General features: G+C 41.7%; 1 protein-coding gene across 1 annotated transcript in view; it reads right to left on the bottom strand.

Annotated features, from left to right (window-relative positions):
- Window positions 1-25962, bottom strand: part of PCSK5 (proprotein convertase subtilisin/kexin type 5) — a 440253-nt gene that overhangs the window by 245759 nt on the left and 168532 nt on the right. The window contains exon 8 of the mRNA XM_081804067.1: window positions 7269-7481. Coding sequence (XP_081660193.1) covers window positions 7269-7481 — 213 coding nt within the window. The remainder of the gene's footprint in view (window positions 1-7268; window positions 7482-25962) is intronic.

Here is a 25962-nt window from a genome sequence, read left to right as displayed (position 1 = left end):
ACTTGGCTCCTTTTGCTTGTTCTTCAGATGTACCAGACACTTTCGGTACACAGAAACCCCTCCAGAATAAACACCCCAAGTGTGTGTAACGTCCTGGAGCCGAATAAATAACCACCTACGGCCAACCTCAAACGTGAACGATAAAAACTTTATGAGGCCGAGTCCATAACAGGAAGATGCCTCGTCCACACAGAGTCACAGGTAGAGACGTACATGCTGCATGCTTAAATAAAAAGCTGCTCCGTACTTTTCTATACAAACACCAACCACATGTTAAACGCTCTTAATATGGCCACACTTGTGGAATTCCAGATCGGCACTGTGTTCTCATTTATTTATTTACTTTCCAAGCACTTTATCTAAATGAAATGTGAGTAGTGTTGGGGGGGGGGGGTTGGGAAGAGTGCAAAGGTGGTGGGACAGGAAGGCCAAGGAGAGTGGGAGGGGGAAAAGGGACAGACAGAAAAGAAATAAAAGCGGCCTCCCTCCCTCTCACCCTGTTTTCAGGGGAAATTCCAGCTGGGTCATTTCAAGAGGAAGTTACTGTCACTGGTGGAAATATTTAGGTGTAAATGACTGGAAACATCTAAGGCAGGGTTTTCATCATTAAGAGAAGCCACAGTATCAGGGAATTTGTAGGTCTCTCTTTAGAATGAAAAGGCAAAGACCACCAAGGAGCACACAGTCTTGAAGAAAAATGATGTCCCGAAAACTGGAACCACATGGGGGAACCCCATTAATCACAACACACGCACGCAGGCTCTAACAGCGTAATTTAAAAGCAAAGTTGTGTGGAACAGTCGGCCCACGTCATGGAGTCCAGAGGCTCTACGTGTGAGAACAGAACAACAAAGCCCTGTAGGTTTCGATTCCGTTTTAAACCAAGTCTCAAAATTTGGTTTCCATCCCAGGGGCGCATCCAGTGCACTCCAAATTCCCTGCCGAAATCAGAAACAGAATTCTCCTCCATAGAACTTCTCAGATTGCTCAAGAAAATATCCTCTCTGTCCATTGGAGTGAGGGAAACAGGAGAGGACACCAGGCCTCGAGCCAGATCAAAGCTGTCCTGATCAGCAAATGAGATGTTCGGCCTGTCTCAGGATGAGGAGCAGATGGTTTTGGGGATGCCACCAAGTTAGGGATGTCATCTGTGTTTGGTGAGAAGGCGTGGGCATTGTTCAGGTCTAGTCACACTCCCTCAGAGCAGAACCCTGGCTTTTTCTCATCCTAAGCTCTTATTTCCTATTATTTCACATTTCATTAGTTGGGCTGATTGGATCTTTTATGCCAGCCTGTTGAGGAAATTCTCCAGGGAACCTCAGCTCAGATTGACTTTGGCCATGAGTGACAAGTCTTAATAGCAACCCTGAAGTTAAGACTTTCTATCTCCCTGATATCTTGTGATCTGTTTTATTTTGAAGGTGCCATATTGTCTCCTATCTGTTAAAAGAGCAACTGAGCAGATATTTTTAAAACATGAAATGATTCTACTGTCTGTTAGGTTGAATTTGCTTCTGGTGTGGAGTTTGATTTGGATTAGAAATGTGCCAGAAAAGCTGTTTCAAACACAGTGATGGGGGATAAAGGCAGAAAATAAATCTTCAATGTGTCAATGAATAAAACAGAAGAAGCTGATTTATTAAGCACAGCAAAATAAAATGGAATGGAGGACCAATTAATGCTTTCTGGGTTCAACTCGAAGTCTGGTCTAAAATTCAATCATGACCGAGGAGTCCCCACAAAATTCCAGCGCTGTGTTCTACGGGGATCTGTAAATGTGAAGTGCAAATGTAAGGTTTTGCTTACAAATGTGAGGCTGCTATCACTGGAGGAGGATGGCATCTTATATCATTTTTGCACTTCCATCATGTTCAGCTCCGAGCTGGGTATGGAGCAGAAGCACGGTATTTATTGGCTAAATTGGATTACTGATATCAAGCTCTCTCAGAGTATACTTTAAACTCCCCCAGTTGGGCGCCTGGGTGGCTCAGTCGGTTAAGCGACTGCCTTCGGCTCAGGTCATGATCCTGGAGTCCCGGGATCGAGTCCCGCATCGGGCTCCCTGCTCGGCGGGGAGTCTGCTTCTCCCTCTGACCCTCCTCCCTCTCATGCTCTCTGTCTTTCATTCTCTCTCTCTCAAATAAATAAATAAAATCTTAAAAAAAAAAATAAAAAAAATAAACAAATAAAAAAATAAAAAATAAAAAAATAAAAAAATAAGAAAAATTAAAAAAAATAAACTCCCCCAATTATTAGGAAAGACTTCAAGGTTGTTTTTTTTTTTGGTCAAATCTCCAAATAAAACTCACATAAACTCATAACCACCTACAAAAATTACGTGCATATATGCGTACATCTAATCCAGGGGCTAAAGTACAGCTATCCCTCACCACTGCCAGTGCTAACACAAACTGGATGGCTTAGAAAGCTACCACCACTTGCAACAAGTGGGAAAACATGCAACAGGTGTTTACATGTGTGCACACTCATGTGTGTGTAAAAAACTACATTTAAATCCACAGGAACTTTGCATGCAAGATACACTATTAACTCAGGAAATAGGAGGCTCAGAGGGACCAACTTGCCTAAGGATGCGTAGCTACTAAAGAGCTGGGTAAGTGGCAGAGCATTAAATCCTGACGTGGCCCCAAAAGAAAAAGCTGAGTTACAGGGGGTAGCCGTCCGTGAGAGCCAAGGTGGCCGTTCCAGACCACCACTGGCCATGGCGGTGGAATCGGCCTTGAGATCCAGCTCCGGTCAGCAATTGGGCATTGACATTCTCCTTCAGCCCACAGTGGAAATCAGAACTTTTCAGGAACAGTCTTTTCCTCTTTTTTTTTTGAAGATTTTATTTATTTGAGAGAGAGAGAGAGTGAATGAGAGAAAGCAAGCACAAGCAGGAGAGGGGGAGTGGCAGAGGGAGAGGGAGAAGCAGACTCTCCACTGAGCAGGGAGCCCCGATGTGGGGTTCGATCCCAGGACCCCGAGATCATGACCTGAGCCGAAGGCAGATGCTTAACTGACTGAGCCACCCAGGCACCCCTGTCCTTTCCTCTTTTTAACATTCTCAAGAGACTACATGTCCAACTTCCAAACACACTACCCACATCTGGGTTTCCTAGTCTTCTGCTTGAAAAATAATGACTTTTCCCAAATCTAAAGAAGAAACAGAGAGATGACAGAAATCAACCCGGGTACGAATGGTGGCTATGCCTGAATAATGATTTGGGTGGCAGGGGAGGGCTGGACTGGGGAGCAGGATGTTTCTGCAAAACAAGAAAATGTGTAGCTGCTTAGGAACATGGAAAGCACTAAGAGAATTCCTCCACATGGAATTGGTCGCTCAGTCCAAGCCTGAGATACCCCAGGCGGCAAGTTTGTTTTGAACACAAATAAGTAACATGACGTCAGGAGAGGGCTGAGCAGAGCATATATTCTCAACGTTTGGCTCGCAAGACCCCTCCCAGGAGGAATACGATCACCACCATATTCTAATCTTTAAGACAAACTGCTAGAGGAAAGAGGGCAAAGGTTGAACTAGTCCCCAAAGAAAGAGATAATTTAATGATGGGAGGAGCTGGGGAGAGAGGGAAGCTTTATTCCCCAAACAGAACTGGGGAGAAATTTCAGGAGGCAGTGAAGGGTTACAAAGGGGATCTTTAATGCTCTTCGACACAAAGAAAGGTTGTAGGTACAGCTTTATCATGTAGTAAGATTCCTGTGGGCCATTTCGTATGTCAAATATTTTACTGTCAAATACGCTTTGCCTTTCACCAACCTATCAGAAGAAGGAGTTTCTCTTAAAGAAATAGAACATCTCCCTGTCTTCCTGTAGCTATATAAACAACTCCTGAAGCTCCCATCCTTCCCAATGTCTGGTCGTGATTTATGCACGAATATTTACTCAGCGCAGGCTCTGGGAAGGAACAAGGCAAAGTCTTCAGCCTCACGTAGTTTCCAATCTAGTTTTTGAGAAACAGTTTCCAATCTGTTTTTTCCAAAACAGACAGCAAGAAAACGTGCAATGTGCTAAGTCGCTCTGAGGACAGGAGGAAGAAAACCAAACAATAAAGGGAGTGGGGGAGGGGCGCCTGGGTGGCTCAGTCAGTTAAGCGTCTGCCTTCGGCTCAGGTCATGATCCCGGGGTCCTGGGATCGAGCCCCTCATCGGGCTCTCTGCTCCCCAGAGAGCCTACTTCTCCCTCTCCCTCTGCCTGCCACTCCCCTTGCTTGTGCTCTCTGTCAAATAAATAAATAAAATCTTAAAAAAAAAAAAATAGAGTGGGGGAGGTGAGATTTTAAGGGAGGTGAGAAAGAAAATCCTCCTTGAGGAGATGCTCGAGAAGAGGCATAAATTAAGTGCTATCTGGGGGAACGGTGCCTTAACAGACGACACTTGTCACAAGACAGAGAGCCGTAGCTTGAACGTCACACAAAAGGCATAACCTGGAGGAGCTCAGTGTTGATACCGTGCCACAGGACCCAGCAACCCAGACTGGCAAAGAGCTTCAGGTTTCTGCAACAGGACTGATGGTCTTAGGGGATTAGGAGAAGGTCTTATGGCCTGAAAATTAAAATAAATCTGCCAGGTAGTGAAAAACAATACACATTTGCATGTGTATACGTATATGTGTATATATGTATTTTATCGCTGCAAAAAAGAACCCCAAAAGGGTAAGAGCAGCACCATTCTCTCAGACGCCTCCAGAATGGGTGTCTTTTGAAAGTACCCAGAACACGACCGCGTACTGGTTACAAGACGGGCTTGGGCGTCGTCCATCCTGACTTTGGCGGAAATCCAGGCTCTACCGCTTACTGCCTATATTTCCTCCAAGCACTCTAGTTTCCTCATCTGTAAAATGAGGACAGTGCCTGGTCGTCCTGGGTAGAGTTTTGAGGCTATTATGAGATGATGCATTTAATGTGCACAGCCCAGTGCCTGGCACTATGTTAAGATAACCGTGAATGTAGGAGATAGTGGACATGGAATACGATGTATGCATTATTATCAATAAAAACATATTATTTGATCATATGGCTTTATAGTAGCCAGTCATTTCAACTGATTTCTATTTAGCTTGCAGGGGAGCTTCTTATTGTAATAATCTTGATATTTTGGATGCTTCACTTGTTGTAAAGAGATATAAGGCCATTACTGATCTGAATCTGTTAAAGCATGAATGAAATACCAACGTCCACGACTGTACTAATAGCAGGGGCAGGAAACCCAAGAGACAGAGATCTGGCTGTTTTGAAACCCAGGGCAAGGTTTTCCTGCTTGCCTACCATGACAAGACATTCTGTTGAGGATGAGTAAAATTTATTCCACAGAAGTGCTTTTCCAGAAGCAGAGGGATCTTTCCTCTCTTCTGAATCCTCAGCATGCACCTGGCTCAAATCACAAAGGTGCCCTACACAAATAAGACATGACAACTGTGCTCTCCTGAAGAAGCTGCCAATGGCACAAGGAAATGGATGACCCGGGGAGGAGAGCCCCAGAACAAAGGGAGATTGACACAGCCATTCCTGCAACACTCCATCACAATGCCACCGCCAGGAAGTGGCCATCTCCGAGGCACCACGGGCAGCTGGTTCAGAGCCTGGTGAAGAAAAGGTCCCAGGCACGATGCAGGATTATTTGTCATTCTGACATCTAGAAGGAAAAGGGGCCAGCTGGACCATAAAAGGCTGACGTCGTTGCCAACTCTACTCATGTTCAAACCATTAACATGTTCACAATCCAAGAGCCTTTCTTTATGGGGTAGGTGTACAGATGGCAGTATTTTGTAGATGGGAAAGATGGAGGTACAACAAGAGCCCCTATTAACAATAGTTGGGGGCACCTGGGTGGCTCAGACGGTTGGGCGTCTGCCTTCGGCTCAGGTCATGATCCCAGGGTCCTGGGATCGAGCCCCGCATCGGGCTCCTGGCTCAGCGAGGAGCCTGCTTCTCCCTCTCCCTCTGCCTCTCTCCCTGCTCATGCTTTCTCTCGCTCTCTCTGTATCTCTGTCTCAAATGAATAAATAAAATCTTAAAAAAAACCAAAAACCAAATAACCCCCCAAAAAAACAATAGTTGGAAAAGCCAACTATTGTGAAGGAATTAGGGAAGGATAGGGTAGATGGGTAGGCAATTTAATTTATCAACCTGAAAAATGTAACTAAAGAAGTTAGTAAAAAGTAGCTGAGAAGTCACACATGACGATTATATAATAACCAGGAACCGAGAAGAACCAGATGGATGTGGATAAAGCACTACATGAGGGGAGTAGTATCCTATCACTTGTATTTCCACCACTGTGTAAAAGTCAGATGTGACCCAAATTTGCATAAATCTCTAAGACCTGGGAGCAGGCTCTTAGCCACAGGCTAAAAAGTATCAAGGAAAGCCGCTTAGCTTCACTTTAGAAAGACAAATCCTGAGACAGTTTATAAAACTATGACCAAGAAGAAAGCGCAAAGGTGTTTGAAATTTCACATCAGAGGCACACTGCTGGGCACCCCTAAAGCCAGAACCTTCCTTGAGGGGTCAAGTAGTGTGCAAAGCACTTTTTATTTACTTCGTCATCATTTCGGTAGTAACTCCATAAGCTATGTGATCCCAAATGCTCACATTTTACGGATAAGGATGTTGAGACAGAAAAATTAAGTGATGGGTCTAAAGTTACGCAGCTGATAATAGAGAGCTCAACAGTCAACAAAACCCATGCAAGCCGGGCCTGCAACCCGAACTCTGACTCAGTTTGCTGTGTGCAGAGAGAGCAGGGCGTGTGGGTAAGCAGGTCACACAGGACTTCTCTGCTTTTCATTCAGGCAAGCTGGTGCCTCAGCAGCAGGAAAGCGCCTTTTGACAGGGTTAGCTCACACTGAGTTAGCCATAAGCACTTTGAAACCAAAGCACGGAAGGTTAAGTTTTGAAGACGGTATGGGGACAGGGTGACAAGGGAACTGGACTGAGAGTCAGAGCTTGTCTCTCTTCTGCCACGAACTCACAAGGTGAACGTGGACCATTCATCTGTCTTCAACCAAACCGAAGCTTACTCATGTCTAAGACCACATCCAGTGCTGGAATGTAATGACCCGGATAAGCAAATTTGATGAATTAATAATAGAATGACAACATTTACAAATACTTGGGATTGAGCAAGCAGCTAACTTCCATATATTACTCGTCTACTTCTGTATATTCTTGGTGCATGTTTATGGTTCTTCCTTTGTCTCTCATAGGGAAAGATAAATGAATAGATCGTGACACTCAAGTGTTACATACTATTTTCTTATCGTACGACTCTCCGCTGCTGTAGGTGGTGGCCAGTGTGGACGAACACTCTTCCAGGTACCAAGGCTTCTTCCCACTCTCAGCTGTGCTGCTGATGGAGATGGTGTAGATGCTGTTGGTGTATCCATCACAGGAACAATGGTCTTTGCTCCTTCCACCGTTTCCCGAGGCCCAGACAAAAACAGAGCCGAGGCCTCTCCGCCCCTGTTCACGAACAGAAAAAGTTAAACGATAGAAGACACAGATCACAGACTCTAGATGCAGAGATCAATAGCAACAGGGCACATCAAATATTTGCAGGAGGGGTGTGATGCTATTTTAGTAACATGCTGGATGTAAGCTGTTTTCTGAGGTAAGAAGAGTTGCTTTTATTTATTTTTAATTTCTTTTTAGTGAGAGAGCATGAGCGGGGGGACGGGGTGGTGAGGCAGAAGGAGAGGGGGAGAGAGAGAGTCTTAAGTAGACTCCGTGCTGAGCGCAGAGCCCGACCCTGGGCTCGACTTCACGACCCTGAGATCATGACCTGAGCTGAAATCAAGAGTCGGACGCTTAACTGACTCGGCCACCCAGGTGTCCCAAGAGGAGTCGTTTTTAGAAACTAAAATAATCTGGATGTGATGTACAGCCTGGTGACTAGAGTTAATAATCCTGCACTGTTCATTTGAAAGTCGCTAAGAGAGTAGATCTTAAAAGTTCTCATCACTAGAAAAAAAAAAATGTAACTATGCATGGTGATGGATGTTACCTAGACCCACTGTGGTACTCATTTCCCAATATATACAAATACCAAAGCATTATTTTGTACACTTGAAATGAATATAATGTTACATGTCAATTATATCCCAATAAAAAACCCTAAAATAACCCTTTTCACGTCATAGTCATAGAAGTCACGAGACACCAATGACGACAAGAGGAGGGCTAACATTCATTAGGTACCCACCATGGACCAGGCGCAATTATAATTGTTTTATGTGAATCAGACTGAACTCTTCCAACAACGCTGTGGGAATGGTACAATTTTTGTCCCCATTATACAGATGAAGAATTGAGCTACAGAAATTAAGAAATGTTCCCATGGTCATATAGCTAGGGAGTGGAAGGACAAAATTTGAACCCACACAGCCAGACCCCAGAGTTGAAATATCATTAGCTGTGATTACTGCAGACCTTTACTAGTGCTATAACTCCCCCCATGAAGTGGTGCTCTTCTGCCCCCTCAGTTGACATATGAGGTATGGAGAGGTTATGTGATTAATTCTTAAGTCACCTCATTGGTGAGGAGCAGAATTAGGGACGATGTGCCTTCCAGAGCTGTGTCCCCTCTATGTATGGCATGGACACTAATTATGAAGGATGTTAATGGATGCTACCAGAAATAAAAGAATTTCGGGGCACCTGGGTGGCTCAGATGGTTAAGCGTCTGCCTTCGGCTCAGGTCATGATCCCAGGGTCCTGGGATCGAGTCCCACATCGGGCTCCCTGCTAGGCGGGGAGCCTGCTTCTCCCTCTGCCTCTGCCTCTGCCTCTCTCTCTCTCTCTGGCTTTCATGAATAAATAAATAAAAAAACATTAAAAAAAAAATAAAAGAATTTCAAGATTAAGTATGTTTGGGAAACTCTAAGCAAAATGAAACAGATTCCCCTACTGTAGAACTCAATAAGGGATTGTTCATTGCAAAACTCTATGGGAGGCACAATCGGATGTTTTTTTCCCAAACATATTTGATGGCGGATACCTTCTTCGACCCGATCCGTGAAATTTTTCTTACAAGGCTAGGAGATGGGGTTACATTCTTTATGCCGAAACATTCGCAGAGTTTCCTGAGGTCATAAAATAATTAAGGAGAACAAGCAAAGTAGAACATAGATGTAGTGAAGCATAATTATTTGGTTCCGTAAGATAAGATCTTCAGAAGAAAAGAGAGAAGTTAGCCAAAGTGAAGTGTATTTCTCTGAATAGCTAGAGCTGAATACCTCAGAAATTTTACCTTTTTTTTTTTTTTTTTAAGATTTTATTTATTTATTTGACAGGGAGAGAGACAAGGAGGGGGAGAGGGACAGGGAGAAGCAGGCTTCCCGCCGAGCAGGGAGCCCGATGCAGGGCTCAATCCCAGGACCCTGGGATCATGACCTGAGCCGAAGGCAGACGCTTAACGCCTGAGCCACCCAGGCGCCCCAGAAATTTTACCTTTTTAAAACTAGAAGTCACACTTAAGGACACATAGGCCAAATCTATCATTTGGTAATTAGGGAGTGAGAACCAAAATCACTAGCTGGTGATGGCTGAACCTCTTTCTTGCTTCCAGGCCCTAGATTTTATGGTCTCAGGTGGAAGGAAAGTATTTGGGATGCTGTTTTGGAATTTCTGGTAAAAGAGCCAAGGAAAGAGAGAGGACAAAGAATTTGAAATATCCTTGATAAACTGTCTCTGACCTTGAAAGTTCAAGGAACAGAATATTTATGACATGATTTGACCTGAACATAGATTTCTTTTTGTCTTTCAATGTGGAAAAATGCAATATGATCGCACAGGAATGGGAAAAATTCGTGAAGAGAGAGAGAGAGAACATTCTGGATGCTATTGCCACGAGACAGCTGGGTCTGGTTTACCATCCTTCAGTTTGTCATCAAAATATTCAGGAAATGTACAGGAGGATGCAAAAATCACTAAGCCATCCTAAACGAAGGATTTTATTCAATGCTTTGTAAATCTCTAGAAGGAATTACTCTTCACTATGGTGTGGATGCCCAGATTGAGAAACTCTGGTGACTGACTCATATCCTCACCTCAGAGACAGAACATCATAGCCAAAGAAGGAAGGGTCCAATTCCTCATCAATATGTACCCTCTCTATCACACACCGAGGGGCTGTGTTGCTGGCAAAAAGCATGGTCACATTGGAGCTCTATCTGGCAGGTCAACAGAACGCATGACATAATGCAAAAACCCTCCTGGTTTAAACATCACTGGAACAGACAATAGATTAAGAACCACAAAACCATGAAAAAGCCCGTCTGGCATAATCACATATATATACCTATACAAAATCATGACTGGGTGCCTATGTATAAAATTCACTGAAAAGATCTTTAAAAACATACTTGGTTTTAAAAGAATATTTAATAAGAGAATATTTAGAAGGTACTTTTATGTTCACAATGTAATTACAAATGGAGGATACAAAATGATATAATATGGTCTCAGTTCAGAAAAACAAAATGTTTGTGTGCCTGTGTGCATGTGTGCGTGCGTGCGCGAGTAAAGAACTTAATGTGTATAAAGTTATATGCATAAAGCTATCATAAAATGACAATGTAACAGAACTTAATTCTGTTTGGTAAGATTAGGAAAGATTTTTTTTTTTCTTTTTCATACCATCCTTCCATGACCATATATGATTTTTATAAACAAACACATTTATTCTCCTCTTAAGAGGGGAAACACAGGGCCAATTCTTAAGAGATAATTTTTACTTTATGGTCAAGAGGGCTTTTAAACACAGAAGGTTCATTGTGCACTAAAAACAGTAGAGACTAACATTTATAGAAACTTACTAGGCACCAAGCACTGCACAAACATTATTCTGCACAATTCAAGTCTATCTCATCATTTCACAGAGGGGTAAACTGGGGCTCAGAAATGCACATGAACACCAGAACCAGAGCTTAAAATCCAACTGGAGCTAAAGCCTGTGCCCCTAACCCTCAACAATAGTCTTCTTTTGGGCAAAAAGGGGGCTGGTGGTTGCTGTACTGTGTTTAGCCAAAGCTCCAGTGTCTTCATTGAAGTTTGGCTTTAGAACCTAAGAGCAGACCAGCCTCCAAGTTCTTTCCAGACTTGGTGGCACAATTAAAATGATAAAGAAAGGGTGCATGCATGGTCCTGAGCATTCTCAGGGAGAAGGACGTAGGTTCAGATGCAAAATTCTGCCTAGAAATCCCAACCTGACCAGGGCTCCCTCAAAAGTAGGACCACAAGTCATTCTATCATGGCAGCATCCAGAAGGGAAGCTGTGAAGGAACTAGGACATTATTATGGAGTCCTTTGTAGATCCGCTGGGTTGACAGAATGAATGGTTGAAAGAACAGTGGGTTGCCATTGCCTTGGAAATGTCCTTTCCAGAAAGAAGTGACATCTGTCTATCAAAAATAATTTGAGGGAATTATTTTACAGCTGGGTATGGTGAAGGGAAACATCAAAGGACAGTATGAGATCAATAACCATCCCAACACCCTTAGGACAGAAAGAAGCTGGGGAGTGGGGGGGGTGTCACTGGAACTGGAAACAGAGGGGCTAGTACGAGTTGAGATATGACTAGGGGACATACCAACCCATGTTGGCCCTGCTGGGAGGGGGCCGGGGACATATATACTGAGACCCTAGTCTCTTTCTCCTTCTCTCCCATCTCTCTCCCGGAAGCCAGAGGACCTGGGAGCCCATAGGGATCAGTATCCCTGAGCATGGAGCTTGAGAAAGAAGGGGAGCGAGGATCTGGAGAATCTCATGGGAGACAACTGGCATTGTCCTTAAGGTGCGTTATGAAGTGAGTTGGGTCCCCCCCCTTCAAATTCATTCAGTGACACCTTAACCCCCAATGTGACAGTATTAAATACAGTGAAGACATTGCAAAAAGGTGGCTTGTCTCTTCAGCTGAGGAGAGAGGTTATTACCAGAACCCAACTCTGCGGGCACCCTGATCACGGACTTCCAGACGTCCAGCCTACCGACTTCAAGAAAATACATTTCTGTTATTAAGCCACTCAGTCTGTGGTACTCCATTATGGCGGCCCAAGCTGAATCATACAAGGGGAGAGGGGGAGATGGGGAGATAAAGGGCGACCTGCCCTCCCCGCCCCATGGAGGCGACAGAATACATAGATGCTGCTGGCACACTATTCCCCAGGCATTCTGACCCTTATGCATGTTTATGATTAAAATCCCAGAAACAGGCTAATTTGTGGGCTGAAAACACCATAAAGATCTATGCTAAAGATCTACGGGGTTAATCTGAAACAATTAGCAATTCAAAGATTTATTTACTACAGATGCACAGCAGATTCCCATTAGTGTGTAATATTCAGAAAATCAAAACATATGTGGTAAAAGAGAATCTGGACATTTCTCCAAAAGTCAGAGTAATTTCAGAATTAAATCTTAACGTGGGATATAGGGAGAAAGGAAGGTGGGCAGAGTAGGATAAAGAGTAGAGAATCTTGAGACACCTATTTTCCCAAAGTGTAGGAAATGACATTTTCAAGTTTGGTAAAGTATTGTGATTGCAACTGGTTATTTAAATATGGCTTTGGATGAGAAAAGCAAAAAAAAAAATCCTCCAATTTAAATGAGTAAAGTTAAAAGTAAACTCAAGGCAAAATATTTTGTGAAATCCATATAAGATCCATTCGACCAACTCTATTCTTTTTCATTGTGTATTTAATTGTGCATGTGTTTCTTCTCATGTATGCCGTACAAACATCAATTTATAATGTCCCATTGTTTTATCACTAAAGGCTAGAAAGGAACTGGATTTTCTTGTGTTTCCGGAGGTCAGAAAAGGCTACTTTATGCTGCACTACCAATTAAATCCTACGCCCCGAGCCAGGTTTTGAAAGCTAGAGAGTTTGATGGAACGTCTTTAAAATGGTGTGATAATTTTTTAGCCAATGCAGTTAGATTTTATTTGGTATTTTAATATTACTTTCTTTCCCATATCACTTAGAAAATATTCTTAAAGGGGCACAAGTGACCAGAGATTCCTGAAATACAAAAAAAAAAAAAAAAAAAAAAAGTGGCTGGACACTGTGCTGGCGCTTTTACAAATATTAGTTAATTTAGAGCAATACCAGCAAATTAGATATGTATTTTACAAATTAGAAAACCAAGTCACACTAAGTAATAGGTGAGCCATCATATCACCAGAACGTGGTGGAGATGAAGGATGGAGGTCCCAAGGAATCTGATCAGAAGGCGCGTATCTGTATGTGTCAACATGAAGAGACAGGATGATACAACACATGATGAGGAACTTTCCTTTATGTGCGATGTCTTCCAAGCAGAGCCTGTGTACCCAATTACCAAAGCCCTTCACCATTCCGCTCACCATCCTTTTTTTGATATTCGTTCTCTCAGTGAGAAAAGAGCATCACCCTCCAAGGAAGCTCTTCCACACTCGGATCACAGATAAAGAGGCTTCAGGCCAGATGAGGCAGGGGAAAGACAAGGACACCCACAATATGTGGTAGCTGAGCTCTGAAGAAAGCACTGCTCATCTTTTTTTTTTTTTTTTTTTAACAGAATCAATCATCTTTTTAACAAAATCAATCTGGTTCCTTAACGGAGCAGGTTCATTGACAGAAATAGGTCTGGTCTAGAAACATAATATAAAGGCAAGATGACAACAACATACTTCTGAAAGGCATTTGCAGTTCTCACACAAAATGTTCCCGAATTCTAAAGCATATATTGCTTTTTAAAGCAATAGTTAATAACCCTTTGAATCATCATCATCTGTAGTAGAGATGACTCACGTGAAAACAAAGGCTTCTTAAAGGTGACCTCAAAAGTAATCCAAGAAGAAATACAATCCATAATTGAGGACAGGTCAGGAGCAGATGGTCACACAACTTCCAATGCCTGGGAGACAACTCTGGTGGAACTTGGTGGGACAAAGTCTTCCTTGGGAATGCACCAAGAAAATGCAGTTATGATATAGATTCAGAAAGACATCTTTGGGAAAGACTAAAGCCTGTGACTTGTTTTTTCAATCAGTTCTTTGGGGCAAGATGGGGATTGGGGTAGGAGAATGAATTACAGTTGACCCTTGACCAACTCAGGTTTGAACTGCACGAATCCACTCATATGTGATTTTTTTTTTTAAATAAATACAGTATAGCAATGTAAATGTTCCTTCTCTTCCTTATGATTTTCTTAACATGTTCTTTTCTCTAGCCTACTTTAGAAAACAGTATATAGTACATATAACATACAAAATGTATGTTAATTGTGTGTTATCAATAAGTCATTAAGTTTTGGGGGAATCAAAAGTTATACATGGATTTTGGACTGTGCAGGGGGTCAGGGTCCCTCATCTCCACATTGGTCAAGGGTCAGCTCTAGGTGAGACTCATCTGGACCCAGGGAAGACAGCCACTCCCCACCAGAACACAAGGGAATCCAAGATGACAGACAATGAGATGTTCTTAAAGGGTAAAAGGAGGTATGTCCTCTGAGGATTAGGAATCTGGAGGCTAAACGATGCTCTGTCAGAAACAATCCTATGCCAGGGTGCTAACTTTGCTAGCCTCTACTTCGGTGTCTTCCCTCACCCAGAAAATAGGCACGTGCAACCCTTATTTGTATGATCTACTTACTCCACGAGTCAGAGTGCTGATGTAAAGAGTATACAGGTTTCACTGGATTCTACTTCTGCTCTCAGAATATTTCATTATTGTGCTCTCAGAATTATTAAGTGAAACAGAAGAATTACTTTCAGGAAAAACCGAACTGTCATCAATTATGGTTTATTTGGTAATTTGAGTGCAGCCAACAGCTCACTAATTCCACTTGTTTCTAAGCAAAAGTTCTAGGATTGAAAATGCTTAGCAATGCTTCCCAAAGAGGATTTTTTTTTTTAAAGATTTATTTATTTATTTATTTATTTGAGACAGAGAGAATGAGAGAGAGAGAGAGCACATGAGAGGGGGGAGGGTCAGAGGCAGAAGCAGGCTCCCTGCCGAGCAGGGAGCCCGATGTGGGACTCCAGGATCATGACCTGAGCCGAAGGCAGTCGCTTAACCAACTGAGCCACCCAGGCGCCCACCCAAAGAGGATTTCAACAGATAGCCAACACCTGCTGATGTTCAACCTTCCTTGGGCCCCAGCACCTCCCCTCACTGCTGTTCTTAATCTTTTCATGCCCACTTTAGCGTGTCTACCACCCAAGCTGCCGTGTAGCCCTAAATCCAATCTGGAGGAAGGACTGTCGAAACATCCATAGACTGACTTACAAAAAATACGCCATGGACAGGTCTTCACCATTTCATTCTATGCTACTTACCCTGTCCAAGCATGGTTGATGATTGAAAAAGACTGGAAATACACAGTTATTTTTTTAAAGTACTAAAAGTGAGATAAAGAAGGCTTTAGTGAATGGTAAGCTGTTTCTCCCCATTTTTGTCTTCCTAGCTTTTCTTGTGTGATAGGACTTCAACCTCTCTTTCTCTTCGTCTCAACCTCACCCACCTTCCCCCCCCCCATCCCCAATCAGGTTTTCTCTCTTCTGATTTATTATGTACACGATGGGTGGCTAAGCCATGTATACTAAACATTTTTTAAATGTTTTGTAGGCTTAATACAGTGAAAATATTAGATGTAGTTATTAGCAATCATATTAATTTAATGAAAAGCCCTTTTAAACGCTTCCCAAGAATACCGAATGCAGCCAACTTCCCTTTATAAAGGAATAGAGAACCCAATTTGTGATTGTAGAATCGACTATTGGCAATACTAGTTGCAAGCATTTCTGGTGAAATGATACATTTGGGGCCTTTTTACAACCTTGTTCACGATCTAGTACCGGAACGAGCAGCTTGATGCCCTCAATTCAGGGAACTTAAAGTTGACTTTAGCTCAGTTTTCTAAAAGGACATTTGGAATAAATGGCCAAAACGAGCATAAAAATTAATCAATTCTGTAAATTCAGAACTCCCCCAGACTCAGGTTCCTGATAAAAAGCTACATTTATGTTTATCATGTGAATAGAAAAAAAATAAAAATAAATGAGCTGCTTGTCTATCCTATCCGCCAGAATATAAATTCAGTAGAACATCCACTCACTAAAGGCTTGGTAGAACCAATTCTGTCCCGGAGCTGCCTTTTCCTCAGAAGGGTTGACAGTGAGGGTTTGTACACATACTACAGCTTCTGACACTTTATCACCAAAGTGCACAATGGTGTGATCCTTGGCTCCCAACAACAGTATTACAATAGTGTAGATATCTTTCACTTTATTTGTAAAGTATAACTGGAAAAAGAAAATCAGTCGTTCATGGAGAAAAGGTAGTAGATCTAGGAGGAACTAAAAACCAGGTGTGTTTACTAGTGGAAATAAATGCATTTTCAAGCAAAGAATTTTATTCCTATGATCCTTTAGGTATTCTGTACATTTAGGAACTTTATATAATGAAAATTTGGAGCTGAATAATGTGCTGTGGATATTACTTAAAACTGGATATATGAGAGGTTCATACGTTGAAATTTTAAATTCCTACATCAGAAAACTAAGGAAATGAAGTTGGCAGAGCCAGAACCAGATGGGTCCACTCCCACCTCGACTGAAATGCTGTTCCCCGCGGACTAGGAATGCAATGGGGTGTTCCTAAAAGTGCACAATAACATGGGTTAGGGAGACCTGCTGAACTATAGCGGAGCAGACAAAACAAAAAACAAAACAAAAAAACCACTTTCTCCTCCTGCCCTATCTCATTTGCCAAATCAACAATTCCCGAATAATTGTCTGCTATTATTAGTGTTTTCTCTACGGCCAATTCATAACGGTCAATCCTCCATTTTTTCTTCGGCCTTGTCTTCCTCATCTGACTCACCGAACCTCAGTGAACTCAGGTTATTATTTACTTCTGGTCACTCCCAGAACCTCCAAGATTTGAGCCCTACTCAAGCTGTTTTCCCACGGCCTGGTGGCCTGGAACGCTGACTGGGAGGAGGAACATGAGAATTATGTTTCTCAATTCCTCATTCCAGGCAGCTATAACAACACCTGTGGTGAATCTTATATGCTCTCTAAACTAATCACAATCAATAATTTTTAAAAAATTTTTATTTATTTATTTTAGAGAGAGACAGGGAGAGAGCGAGCGAGCATGAGTGGTGGGGAGGGGCAGAGGGAGAGGGAGAAGGAGAAGCAGATTCCCCACTGACCGGGACTCGATCCCAGGACCCCCAGATCATGACCTGAACCGAAGGCAGCCACCTAACCAACTGAGCCACCCAGGTGTCCCAACACAATCAATAATTAACAGCACCAATGCACCCATTCTGGGTACACCCACCATTCCAGCATTCCCATTTGGGGGAGCAAAAGACAACATATATGACAGAAGTTTCTATAACTTGGATCATCCCAGAGCAAAGGCAAAATCATGCTCAGGATTGTTTCAGGAGAGGCAAGTTTATGAAATTGAGAAGGACATTGCCAATATTAATATTAGTTACCTATTATGAAACTGCCCAGGAAGATACCATGCCTTTAAATTTCTACTAAAGGAGTAAAATTTTAAATATTCCTTTCATACAGAATAAAAAATATTTACTATCAACAGGGGTACGAAAGGAATTTATTGCCCAATGTTTGAAAAGGCGTTTGGAAAGGAGGACAGAGGGAAACTCTAGCAGTAATGAAAGGTTTATACTCTTCTCTACGTTAGGTTATAGAATGCCTCACCATGGTGGACTGGTCAACATGGAGAGGGCAAGAAAGCTGTTTCCCCCAAAGCCCACCAGGGGGTTTGAATGTCACAGGCCTCTACTCCATGAGGTAACAACCTTGGTCTTTTGTGGAGCAGCCCATAACATTTCTGAAATAGAGAAAATCAGCCCCTCACGGTTTCCTCCCATAAACACATTCCTGACTTCAATGAAAGCAAATCACACTTCTGAAAAGATTATGCTTGGTAGTAAGCTTATGTTATTTACAAGACGTCCTTAAAAATGCATCAAACATGGCCTCTCCTCTGGGGAGGAGACCAGCAATATGTCTGAGCACTGCATATGTGTGATCTCTCCCTGAGGGCTCCACAAAGTCAGCATTATCATAGTCTTTTCTTAGGGAAGAAGCTCTGATAACTTAGTAACTTGACCTTGTTCAAAACACTGGAGGGAAACCAAGAAGATTTCAACCTGGCTCTCTGTGACTTTAACGTCAGTTCTTTCTACATTGTCACAGCTTGCATCGGGGGAGGAGAGAAAGAGACAATACAGTGAAGTTGAGAATATGCCAAGTCAGTTTGCTCCAACAATTTTTCCCAGGACTTCAGGGAAGAGAGAGGTCCCTGTGGTAGTGTCCACTTCCATGACCATAATGACAGCTACCGTTGACAGAGAGCTGAACGGACACAGACAAGCCCATATGACGCACCTGACAGGAATAGATTCACACAACATGGTGGTGAAGAAGACAGACCGAGTCAGGGCCACACTCATGCTTCTTAATGGTCAGGTCCCCTACTTTGCTAAGACTTAGCTTCCAAATCTATAAACTGGTGAGGTCCTATGAAGATCATCCTTATACCTAACCCAAGTAGCTCTCAGAATTAATAATCATCATAATGTTTACAATCCTGAATATTAAAGTTTGATTGTCCTCCTCTTAAAGAGGAGAACTGTAAGCTCAGGGCAAGTGAGCAAAATCTGCTATAAAAGTCATACATACTTTAAAATCATTTTTTTATGGGTGCCTGGGTGGCTCAGTTGGTTAAGCAACTGCCTTCGGCTCAGGTCATGATCCTGGAGTCCCGGGATTGAGTCCCGCGTCAGGGTCCCTGCTCAGCGGGGAGTCTGCTTTTCCCTCTCCCCCCCACCCCCATGCTCTCTTTCTCTTCATTCTCTCTCTCAAATAAATAAATTAAAAAAATTTTTTTTAAAAATCATTTTTTACTATCAACTCAGTTCAATTTATCCTCGTTTATTTCACAGTGGCCTTTTTTTTTTTATCCTGGTAACTGCCAAATTTTGTTAAAGAAAATTTCCACTACCTTTCTTAAATTTATGCTCTGAATCAGAGAAACACAGGATTGGTATGGACCTTAACTTGACCTAATCCAATCCCTGTATGATTTTTGTATTTTCCCTATAAGTTGGGACATCCAGACTGTACTAGGATGATGCCCATAAGGGCTTCACATCCTCCCTTATATGTCACTATATATAGAACAAAACAAATGAAAAGAGAAAAAAAACGATTGTTACTGATATCTGGTTAATCCTTAAGTAGAACAGACAGAATTAGAATGGCATTTGCTAAAGCTAATATAAACTACTCATAGAGTTAAAAGTGAATCTCTATAACTGAAAACAAGGTGACAGTAAATATTCGACATCTGTACCTATACAAGGCCAGGAAAAATTTGTGCTCCTTGCCATAGAAATGCATCACCATTCACAATAACATAGGAATCTAAATCTGATACTTGGATAACAGATAACTTTGTGAAGAGTACAGAACGTGAAACCACATACGTACTTATGTATTTACTGTATGTATTTATTTATTTATGTGTGTATAAAGACAAACAATTCTTTGTTTCCAAAATGGAAAATGTTAGATTGGGTGCATTGGGCAAATCACTTCTTAGCTTTCTTATAGCCCTAAAGACACAGAGTTTCCACGAGGATAGAGTTAAATACCAATGAAGGATTTTTATTTATTTATTTTTAATTTAATTTTTTTTTAAGATTTTATTTATTTATTTGACAGAGAGAGAGAGCACAAGTAGGCAGAGTGGTAGACAGAGGGAGAAGGAGAAGCAGGCTCCCTGCTCAGCAGGGAGCCCGATGCGGGGCTCGATCCCAGGACCCTGGGATCATGACCTGAGCCGAAGGCACTTAACGACTGAGCCACCCAGGCGCCCCCAATGGAGGATTTTTAAAACAGACCCCAGTTAAAGTCAATTTTGATTAAGCGGAGCCAGCATTAAATAAACTCTCTTGTCTATCTTTGCCTATCCATAGACTATTCCAAAGTTTTCAAACATTCGCCAACTAATTTAACAGCACAATCTGTCATTTATTAAAATGCAACTGGTACCAAGCCTGTTACAGCTAGATGTGTATCAGATAAAAATATATTCTTCCCAAGCGGAATTGGTTAATTTTATTATGATTATTATTACTGCGTTTATTATACAAGCTCATTATACCTCTTCTCTCCCCTTCTGGTGAACATATGCCTTTAATTTAAGGGTGGAGAAATGTGTGTATGTGCACGTATGTGCATGGACGGGACAGTGTGTGATTGTAAAGCAACTCTGTGTTTTCAGCAAATATTCCAAATATCCAATCAGGTGTAAAATCTGTAAAGTGAAAAGGAAACTGATGATGGGAAGGGGATATATTAATCGGAGACTTCATAAAAGACTCAACAGCCAGGCATGTACCAAAAGATGTTGATCAAATGTCCTGGTTTCCATCTGGAGGCCTTGAGAAGAACAGAGTGTGGATGGGATGAAGGGAGATTAGGGACCAATGATTTGGATTTCACCTAATTTTGTTTCCCCATCCTTGACATGGGTTCTGTTATGAATGCACTGGAAGGCTTTCGTTGTAATCCCAAAGCCTAAAAATCTCAAAAAAATGATCTGGCATTGAAAGTATACTTGTAGATAGCATGGTTAAGTAAACTCTAGACTCTATGCTTCTACAATATGTGCAATAAGCCACAGGATTTCTCCAGCTCAGAGTAAGATAAATGCCAAATCAGTGCTTGGTACGTAGTGGGGACTCGAGAACTACTTCTTGAGTAAAACAATAAGGGAAGTACTCGTAATCTGAATATAGGGTTTTCTGATTATGAAAAAAAGGAAAAGATTTAGTTCCAATTTTTTGCTTGTTTTCTAAAGGATGTTATAAAATACCCTTGCCAGGAAACTGTGAAAAGCTGCCAATATGTGAGATGCCTGCTGACGAATGTAAAAATGCACCACGTATTAATAAAGTTTAATAACCCAAATGGGGCAAAAAAGATGATTGCAAGGCAACTAGACTGAATGCAAAAAGTTTTTGTAATCGTGTGCCATGCAGTCTGTCCTTCTCATCGCTTCCAAGATTCTAGCCACGGAAGGGACTTGGGGAATTTGCTTGCACTTTATTTAGAACATTTATTCATCATTACATGGTGAGCTTCCCAAAGACAACAGCTGAGTGTTATTCATCTTTCACTACCACCTAGCAAAGTACCTAGAATATTGATAATCACCCAATGTGAATGTCTCCTGAATGCAATCAGGAATAAGTGAATGAATAAACAGTCTATCCAAGAAAAGCTCAGGCAGTTAGCTTCTTATTCTGATACCAAACCTCGGGTCACTTATATCTGAAACACTGTCAACTGACTCATTCATTTTATAAAATCATTTTCCTATTTAGAATCACCTGGGTAGACAAAGCAAAGAGTTTCCCCTGAAGGAAGTCTTTGCCCGTCATACCAAGGAGCCAGGCCAAAGGTTCACCATGGTAAGTGGAATCGTGTCAGTTTGAATGAGAGTAACGTTTAAAGGGTGCTTTCCTTTGATGACATGTAAGATTTCGATTCTGAGACCCCTGGCAAGATCGTGAGAGACCTTTGTGCCCTTCTAAGAAGCTTAGACTATTCCTCCTCGGTCCTAGGGAGAAGTGGTGAGTTTCAAAGAGAAGACAAAGGACAAGATTTACATGCAAAAAAATACTTCTTTGGCTGCAGTGTTCATGCTGAATTGAAAGCTGGAGCTCAAGCTAGGAGGATGGAAGCTTTGGAAGGATGCTGTGGGCTCAAGTCTGTCTGAGAGATGCTGGTTCTAATTGTCAGGACAAGAGGACACATTCCATAGACTTTTAGGAAGACAGGAAAGAAAGACTTATTGGAAGAAGAAAAGAAGAAATCACACGTTTTAGGAAGGTAGATGCGGTGACCCGTAGTGACATCAACCAGTAAACAAATATACAAATATGGTAAAAACAATTCAGCCACTCAAACTGTTTCCAGTTCTAATGTTCTGATTCTTAAGGTCTAATGAGTTTAGCTGAATTTTTGTAAGGCAGTTCCAAACAATGTAAAATGAAATTAAATTTAACACCAATTCAAAACGAGTCACACACAAAAAAAAGCTTTTGGGTGGTTAAAGTTTAGAACGTTGAGTAAATCAAGTTACACATATCTCTTTACTGCAGAACTTCTCAGAGCCTTTAATATGCTTTTAAGTTTCAAAAGGGAGCATATAAGAAGTGGTGTTTCTTGAGCCTATTTTTAAAAATTATTTATTTATTTGAGAGAAAGAGAGAGAGAATGAGTGGGGGGAAGGGGCAGAGGCAGAGGGAGAAGCAGGCTCCCTGGCGAGCAGGGAGCCTGATGTGGGGCTCGATCCCAGGACCCTGGGATCATGACCTGAGCCAAAGGCAGACGCTTAACCGACTGAGCCACCCAGGCGGCCCCCCCTTGAGCTATTTGATAGCAAAATCCTCCACCCACCCCCACCCGTCTTTGGGGCATCTTATTAATTAGTGTTTTATGGAATAGACTTCAGAAAATATTCTCTTGAATATTCTGTCCCATTTATTTTGGCCATTCCTTAATAACAATCTCAAGACTGTATATTTACCTTCTTTAAGGATCACTCAGAAATATGAAATGGGTTAATCCACTAACCAAGAGATTTTGGACAATTAAGACTTTTTACAGTATTCTGCATGATTAATTGGCATTTCACTTTTATTACCCTGGCCTTTTCAGAAGTGATGATGATTAAGACTCGTAACTTAATTAGAGACTTTACTATGTTCCAGAAACTCTGCTGCATACATTACAGGCATTAATCATATAATCCTCACAATAGTCCTATAAAGTAATTACTAGCAGTTAGCTCCATTTTATAGAGGAACAAACTGATCCTGAGAGAGGCTAATTAACTTGAACACGGTAAGAATGTACTGAAACTCCCTGCAGAGTCTGAATCCATAGTCCACCTGCATTAATCACCAGAATATATCATGTATGTTAGTGACTCATTTCCATATTATTAATTAAAAAAACCAATCCACGTGTGATCCTTAAATAAATTCACTCAGTATATGCAGCAAACTGGCATGGAATTCACCCACGTATTTGTTCACTCATCACTAAACAGACATTGTTTTAGGTTTTTGGGATCCAGCACAGAACAAAATGCTCCATCTCTGGGCCTTTACGAGGGAGACAATTGATCAACAAGATAAGGAAATACACTGAATAGAAGGAGAAAAGGGTTCTGAAGGGTTGGCGTGTGTGTATTTTATTGTGGACTAGAAGAAGCAGGCAGGCCTACCTACCAGGACAAATGACATAACGGATCAGAGAAGAGCCCTGGGTTTCACATAAGAAGGTCACCAGTGTGGTCTTGACAAGAACAGCCTCAGTGCAGTCAGGGGTCAGGGCTCTGAGGAGTGGCTTTAAGAAACAATGGAAAAAGAGCTTGTAGAGGACAAGTATGAACAATGGTTTCCAAGGGACAAAAAAGAAATGGAGTCAGTAATTGGAAAAATAGAAGAAAACCGCAGAGAGAGTCTCCCCTCTGTCTTCTGAGATAGAATTAATGGTATGTGTGGATGGCAGTAACGCAGAGGAAAGGGATGTTTTGATGATGAGAGAAGACAGAACTGATCGAGCCACGTCTTTAGTGAGGCGAGAAGCTAAGGCATCCAGTGAAGAAATGGAGGAGGTGGATTTAGGTAGAGGGCGAGAAATTCATTCACCACTGTAATAGGAAAAAAGCTCCGCTCTACGGTCACGGATGATACAAGGAGGTCAGATGTGCGAAATAAAGCAGAAATGACGACATGCAGCATAATTTATTAGATTTCTTTGAGGCCCACATTCTGACTTGTTTAGCTCTGCTGAGTATCTATTTTCTATAAAATTGGGGTGAACAGGATCTATCTTATGAGATCATTGTGAAGATTAAAAGTTATCTATTTTGGGGCTCCGAGGACTGACCATATGCTAACAGACTGGCAGATGTTGAGTGTTTTAGTATAATTATTATTATGATTACCCCACTACTATCATCATCAATTGTACACAACTCATATTATGTACCTCTGATTCCTGCATTTAATTTTACAGCTCCTTAGCATCAAAGAAAATGCAGTCTCTGGGGAAAAGAGCAAGTTGTCAATTGTAACATGATTTCTTCAACATAGTTTTGTCTAATGCGACGCTGGCACCTTAATTCAAAAAGGCTCAAAATTGAATCAATTCTGATTTTGTTAGTCTTTGAAAAGAGTGTTACATTCTACTGAACCAAATACTTCTTAGAGTAAACAGATAGGCAGCATTTTGACATCCAATATTCGCTACGTTTTTTGATTAGCAAGCAGAAGGAAAGGATGTGATCAATACTTGGATTCCTTGAGCAAAATATATTTCCTTCGTGAAAATCTGTCTTGATACGTAGGCTGCTCCCTCTTTCCCCTCCCCCCACCCCCCCCACTTGTCCTGATGTTGCTGCCCCCCACAGTCCGGCTTATCATCACATCTTCCCTGGACCATTTCAATCTTCCACTCCTGCCTCCCCGTCCCTCTCCCACATAGAGTCCATTCCCTGTACAGCAGCGAGCTTTGAAAATTTTGTGTCCCAACAGGCCACTACTCAGAAAACCTCCAAGGGTTTTCTGCAATGGAATAAATCACAAACACCCTCCATGGTTTAGACAGCCCTGCGGAACTGGCCGCTGACTACCTCTCCAAACCATCTCCTACTGCCTGCTCTCCGCCCACATTGCTCCCATCATCCAAATCAGCATTTTGTTCTGTGAGCACAGCCTGATCATTCTCCACTCAGGGTGTTTTGCTCTTGCTGTTCCTTCTGCAGAAAACATCCCTTCCACGTGACTGGCCTCTTACCATTTATGTCCCCATTCATGTACCCCCTCCTCAGAGAGGACTCCCTATCCTCCTGAACTACAGTTCTGTCCTGCCCCCTCACCCGTTTATCTCATTTACAACACTTATCATTAGCTTGTCGTCTTGATGGTTTCTGTTTGTTTCCTGTCTTGTTGCTCGAATATACAGACTTTGATGAGTTGCATATAAAACTTAGATGTCTCCTTCATTGCTTTATCTACATTCTACAGAAAGTGGGAGCTCACTGAATTTAATAGAAAGAATAAATAAATTTCAATTCCTGTATTTTTGTAGGTGATACAGTTAAAACCTTAACAGGCCAGAGTGATTTTAAGCTGTCACATAGGGTTTTATCCAGAACCTGAGGGAGCTATTTTAGTAGTTATTTATTCCTTCATTCCTTAAATCTTGCAGCCAATAAATCACTCATTTCTTAGTTGCACTTTGTAATCTAACTTTGTATAAAGTTTTCATCCGATCATTTCCAAGTTTGACAATGTATATTATATATAGAACACAAATTATTATTTTTTTTTTAAAAACTCCCCTCTCTGTACTCCTACATTTTACCATTTTTAGAACATTTTCTATGTTTGAATTTTATTTTATTTTATTTATTTTTTTTTTTTAAGATTTTATTTATTTATTTGAGAGAGAAAGAGAGAGAGCGTGAGAAGGGGGAGGGTCAGAGGGAGAAGCAGACTCCCCGCCGAGCAGGGAGCCCGATGCGGGACTCGATCCCGGGACTCGATCCCGGGACTCCAGGATCATGACCTGAGCCGAAGGCAGTCGCTTAACCGACTGAGCCACCCAGGCGCCCCAAATTAGAATAAAATATCGAAGACTATAGAATGTACTGTGTCATTTGATGCCTGATAATAAAGAAGCGGAAGGTTTCTTTCTCCTGGAAGACTAATATGCTGCTTTCAAAATGTTAAATTATATATTCATAGATATTTAGAGAAACATCTCTTGGGAAAATATAAATTAAATTCAAGACTACAAACATAGATAAGTAGAATGAATTTGTGTATCGAA

This window comes from Leptonychotes weddellii, chromosome 14, assembly GCF_054177405.1.
Source record: "Leptonychotes weddellii isolate Sample4059 chromosome 14, ASM5417740v2, whole genome shotgun sequence".
In the NCBI taxonomy this organism is placed as follows: domain Eukaryota; kingdom Metazoa; phylum Chordata; class Mammalia; order Carnivora; family Phocidae; genus Leptonychotes; species Leptonychotes weddellii.
This window is presented reverse-complemented; position numbering and strand designations above follow the sequence as displayed.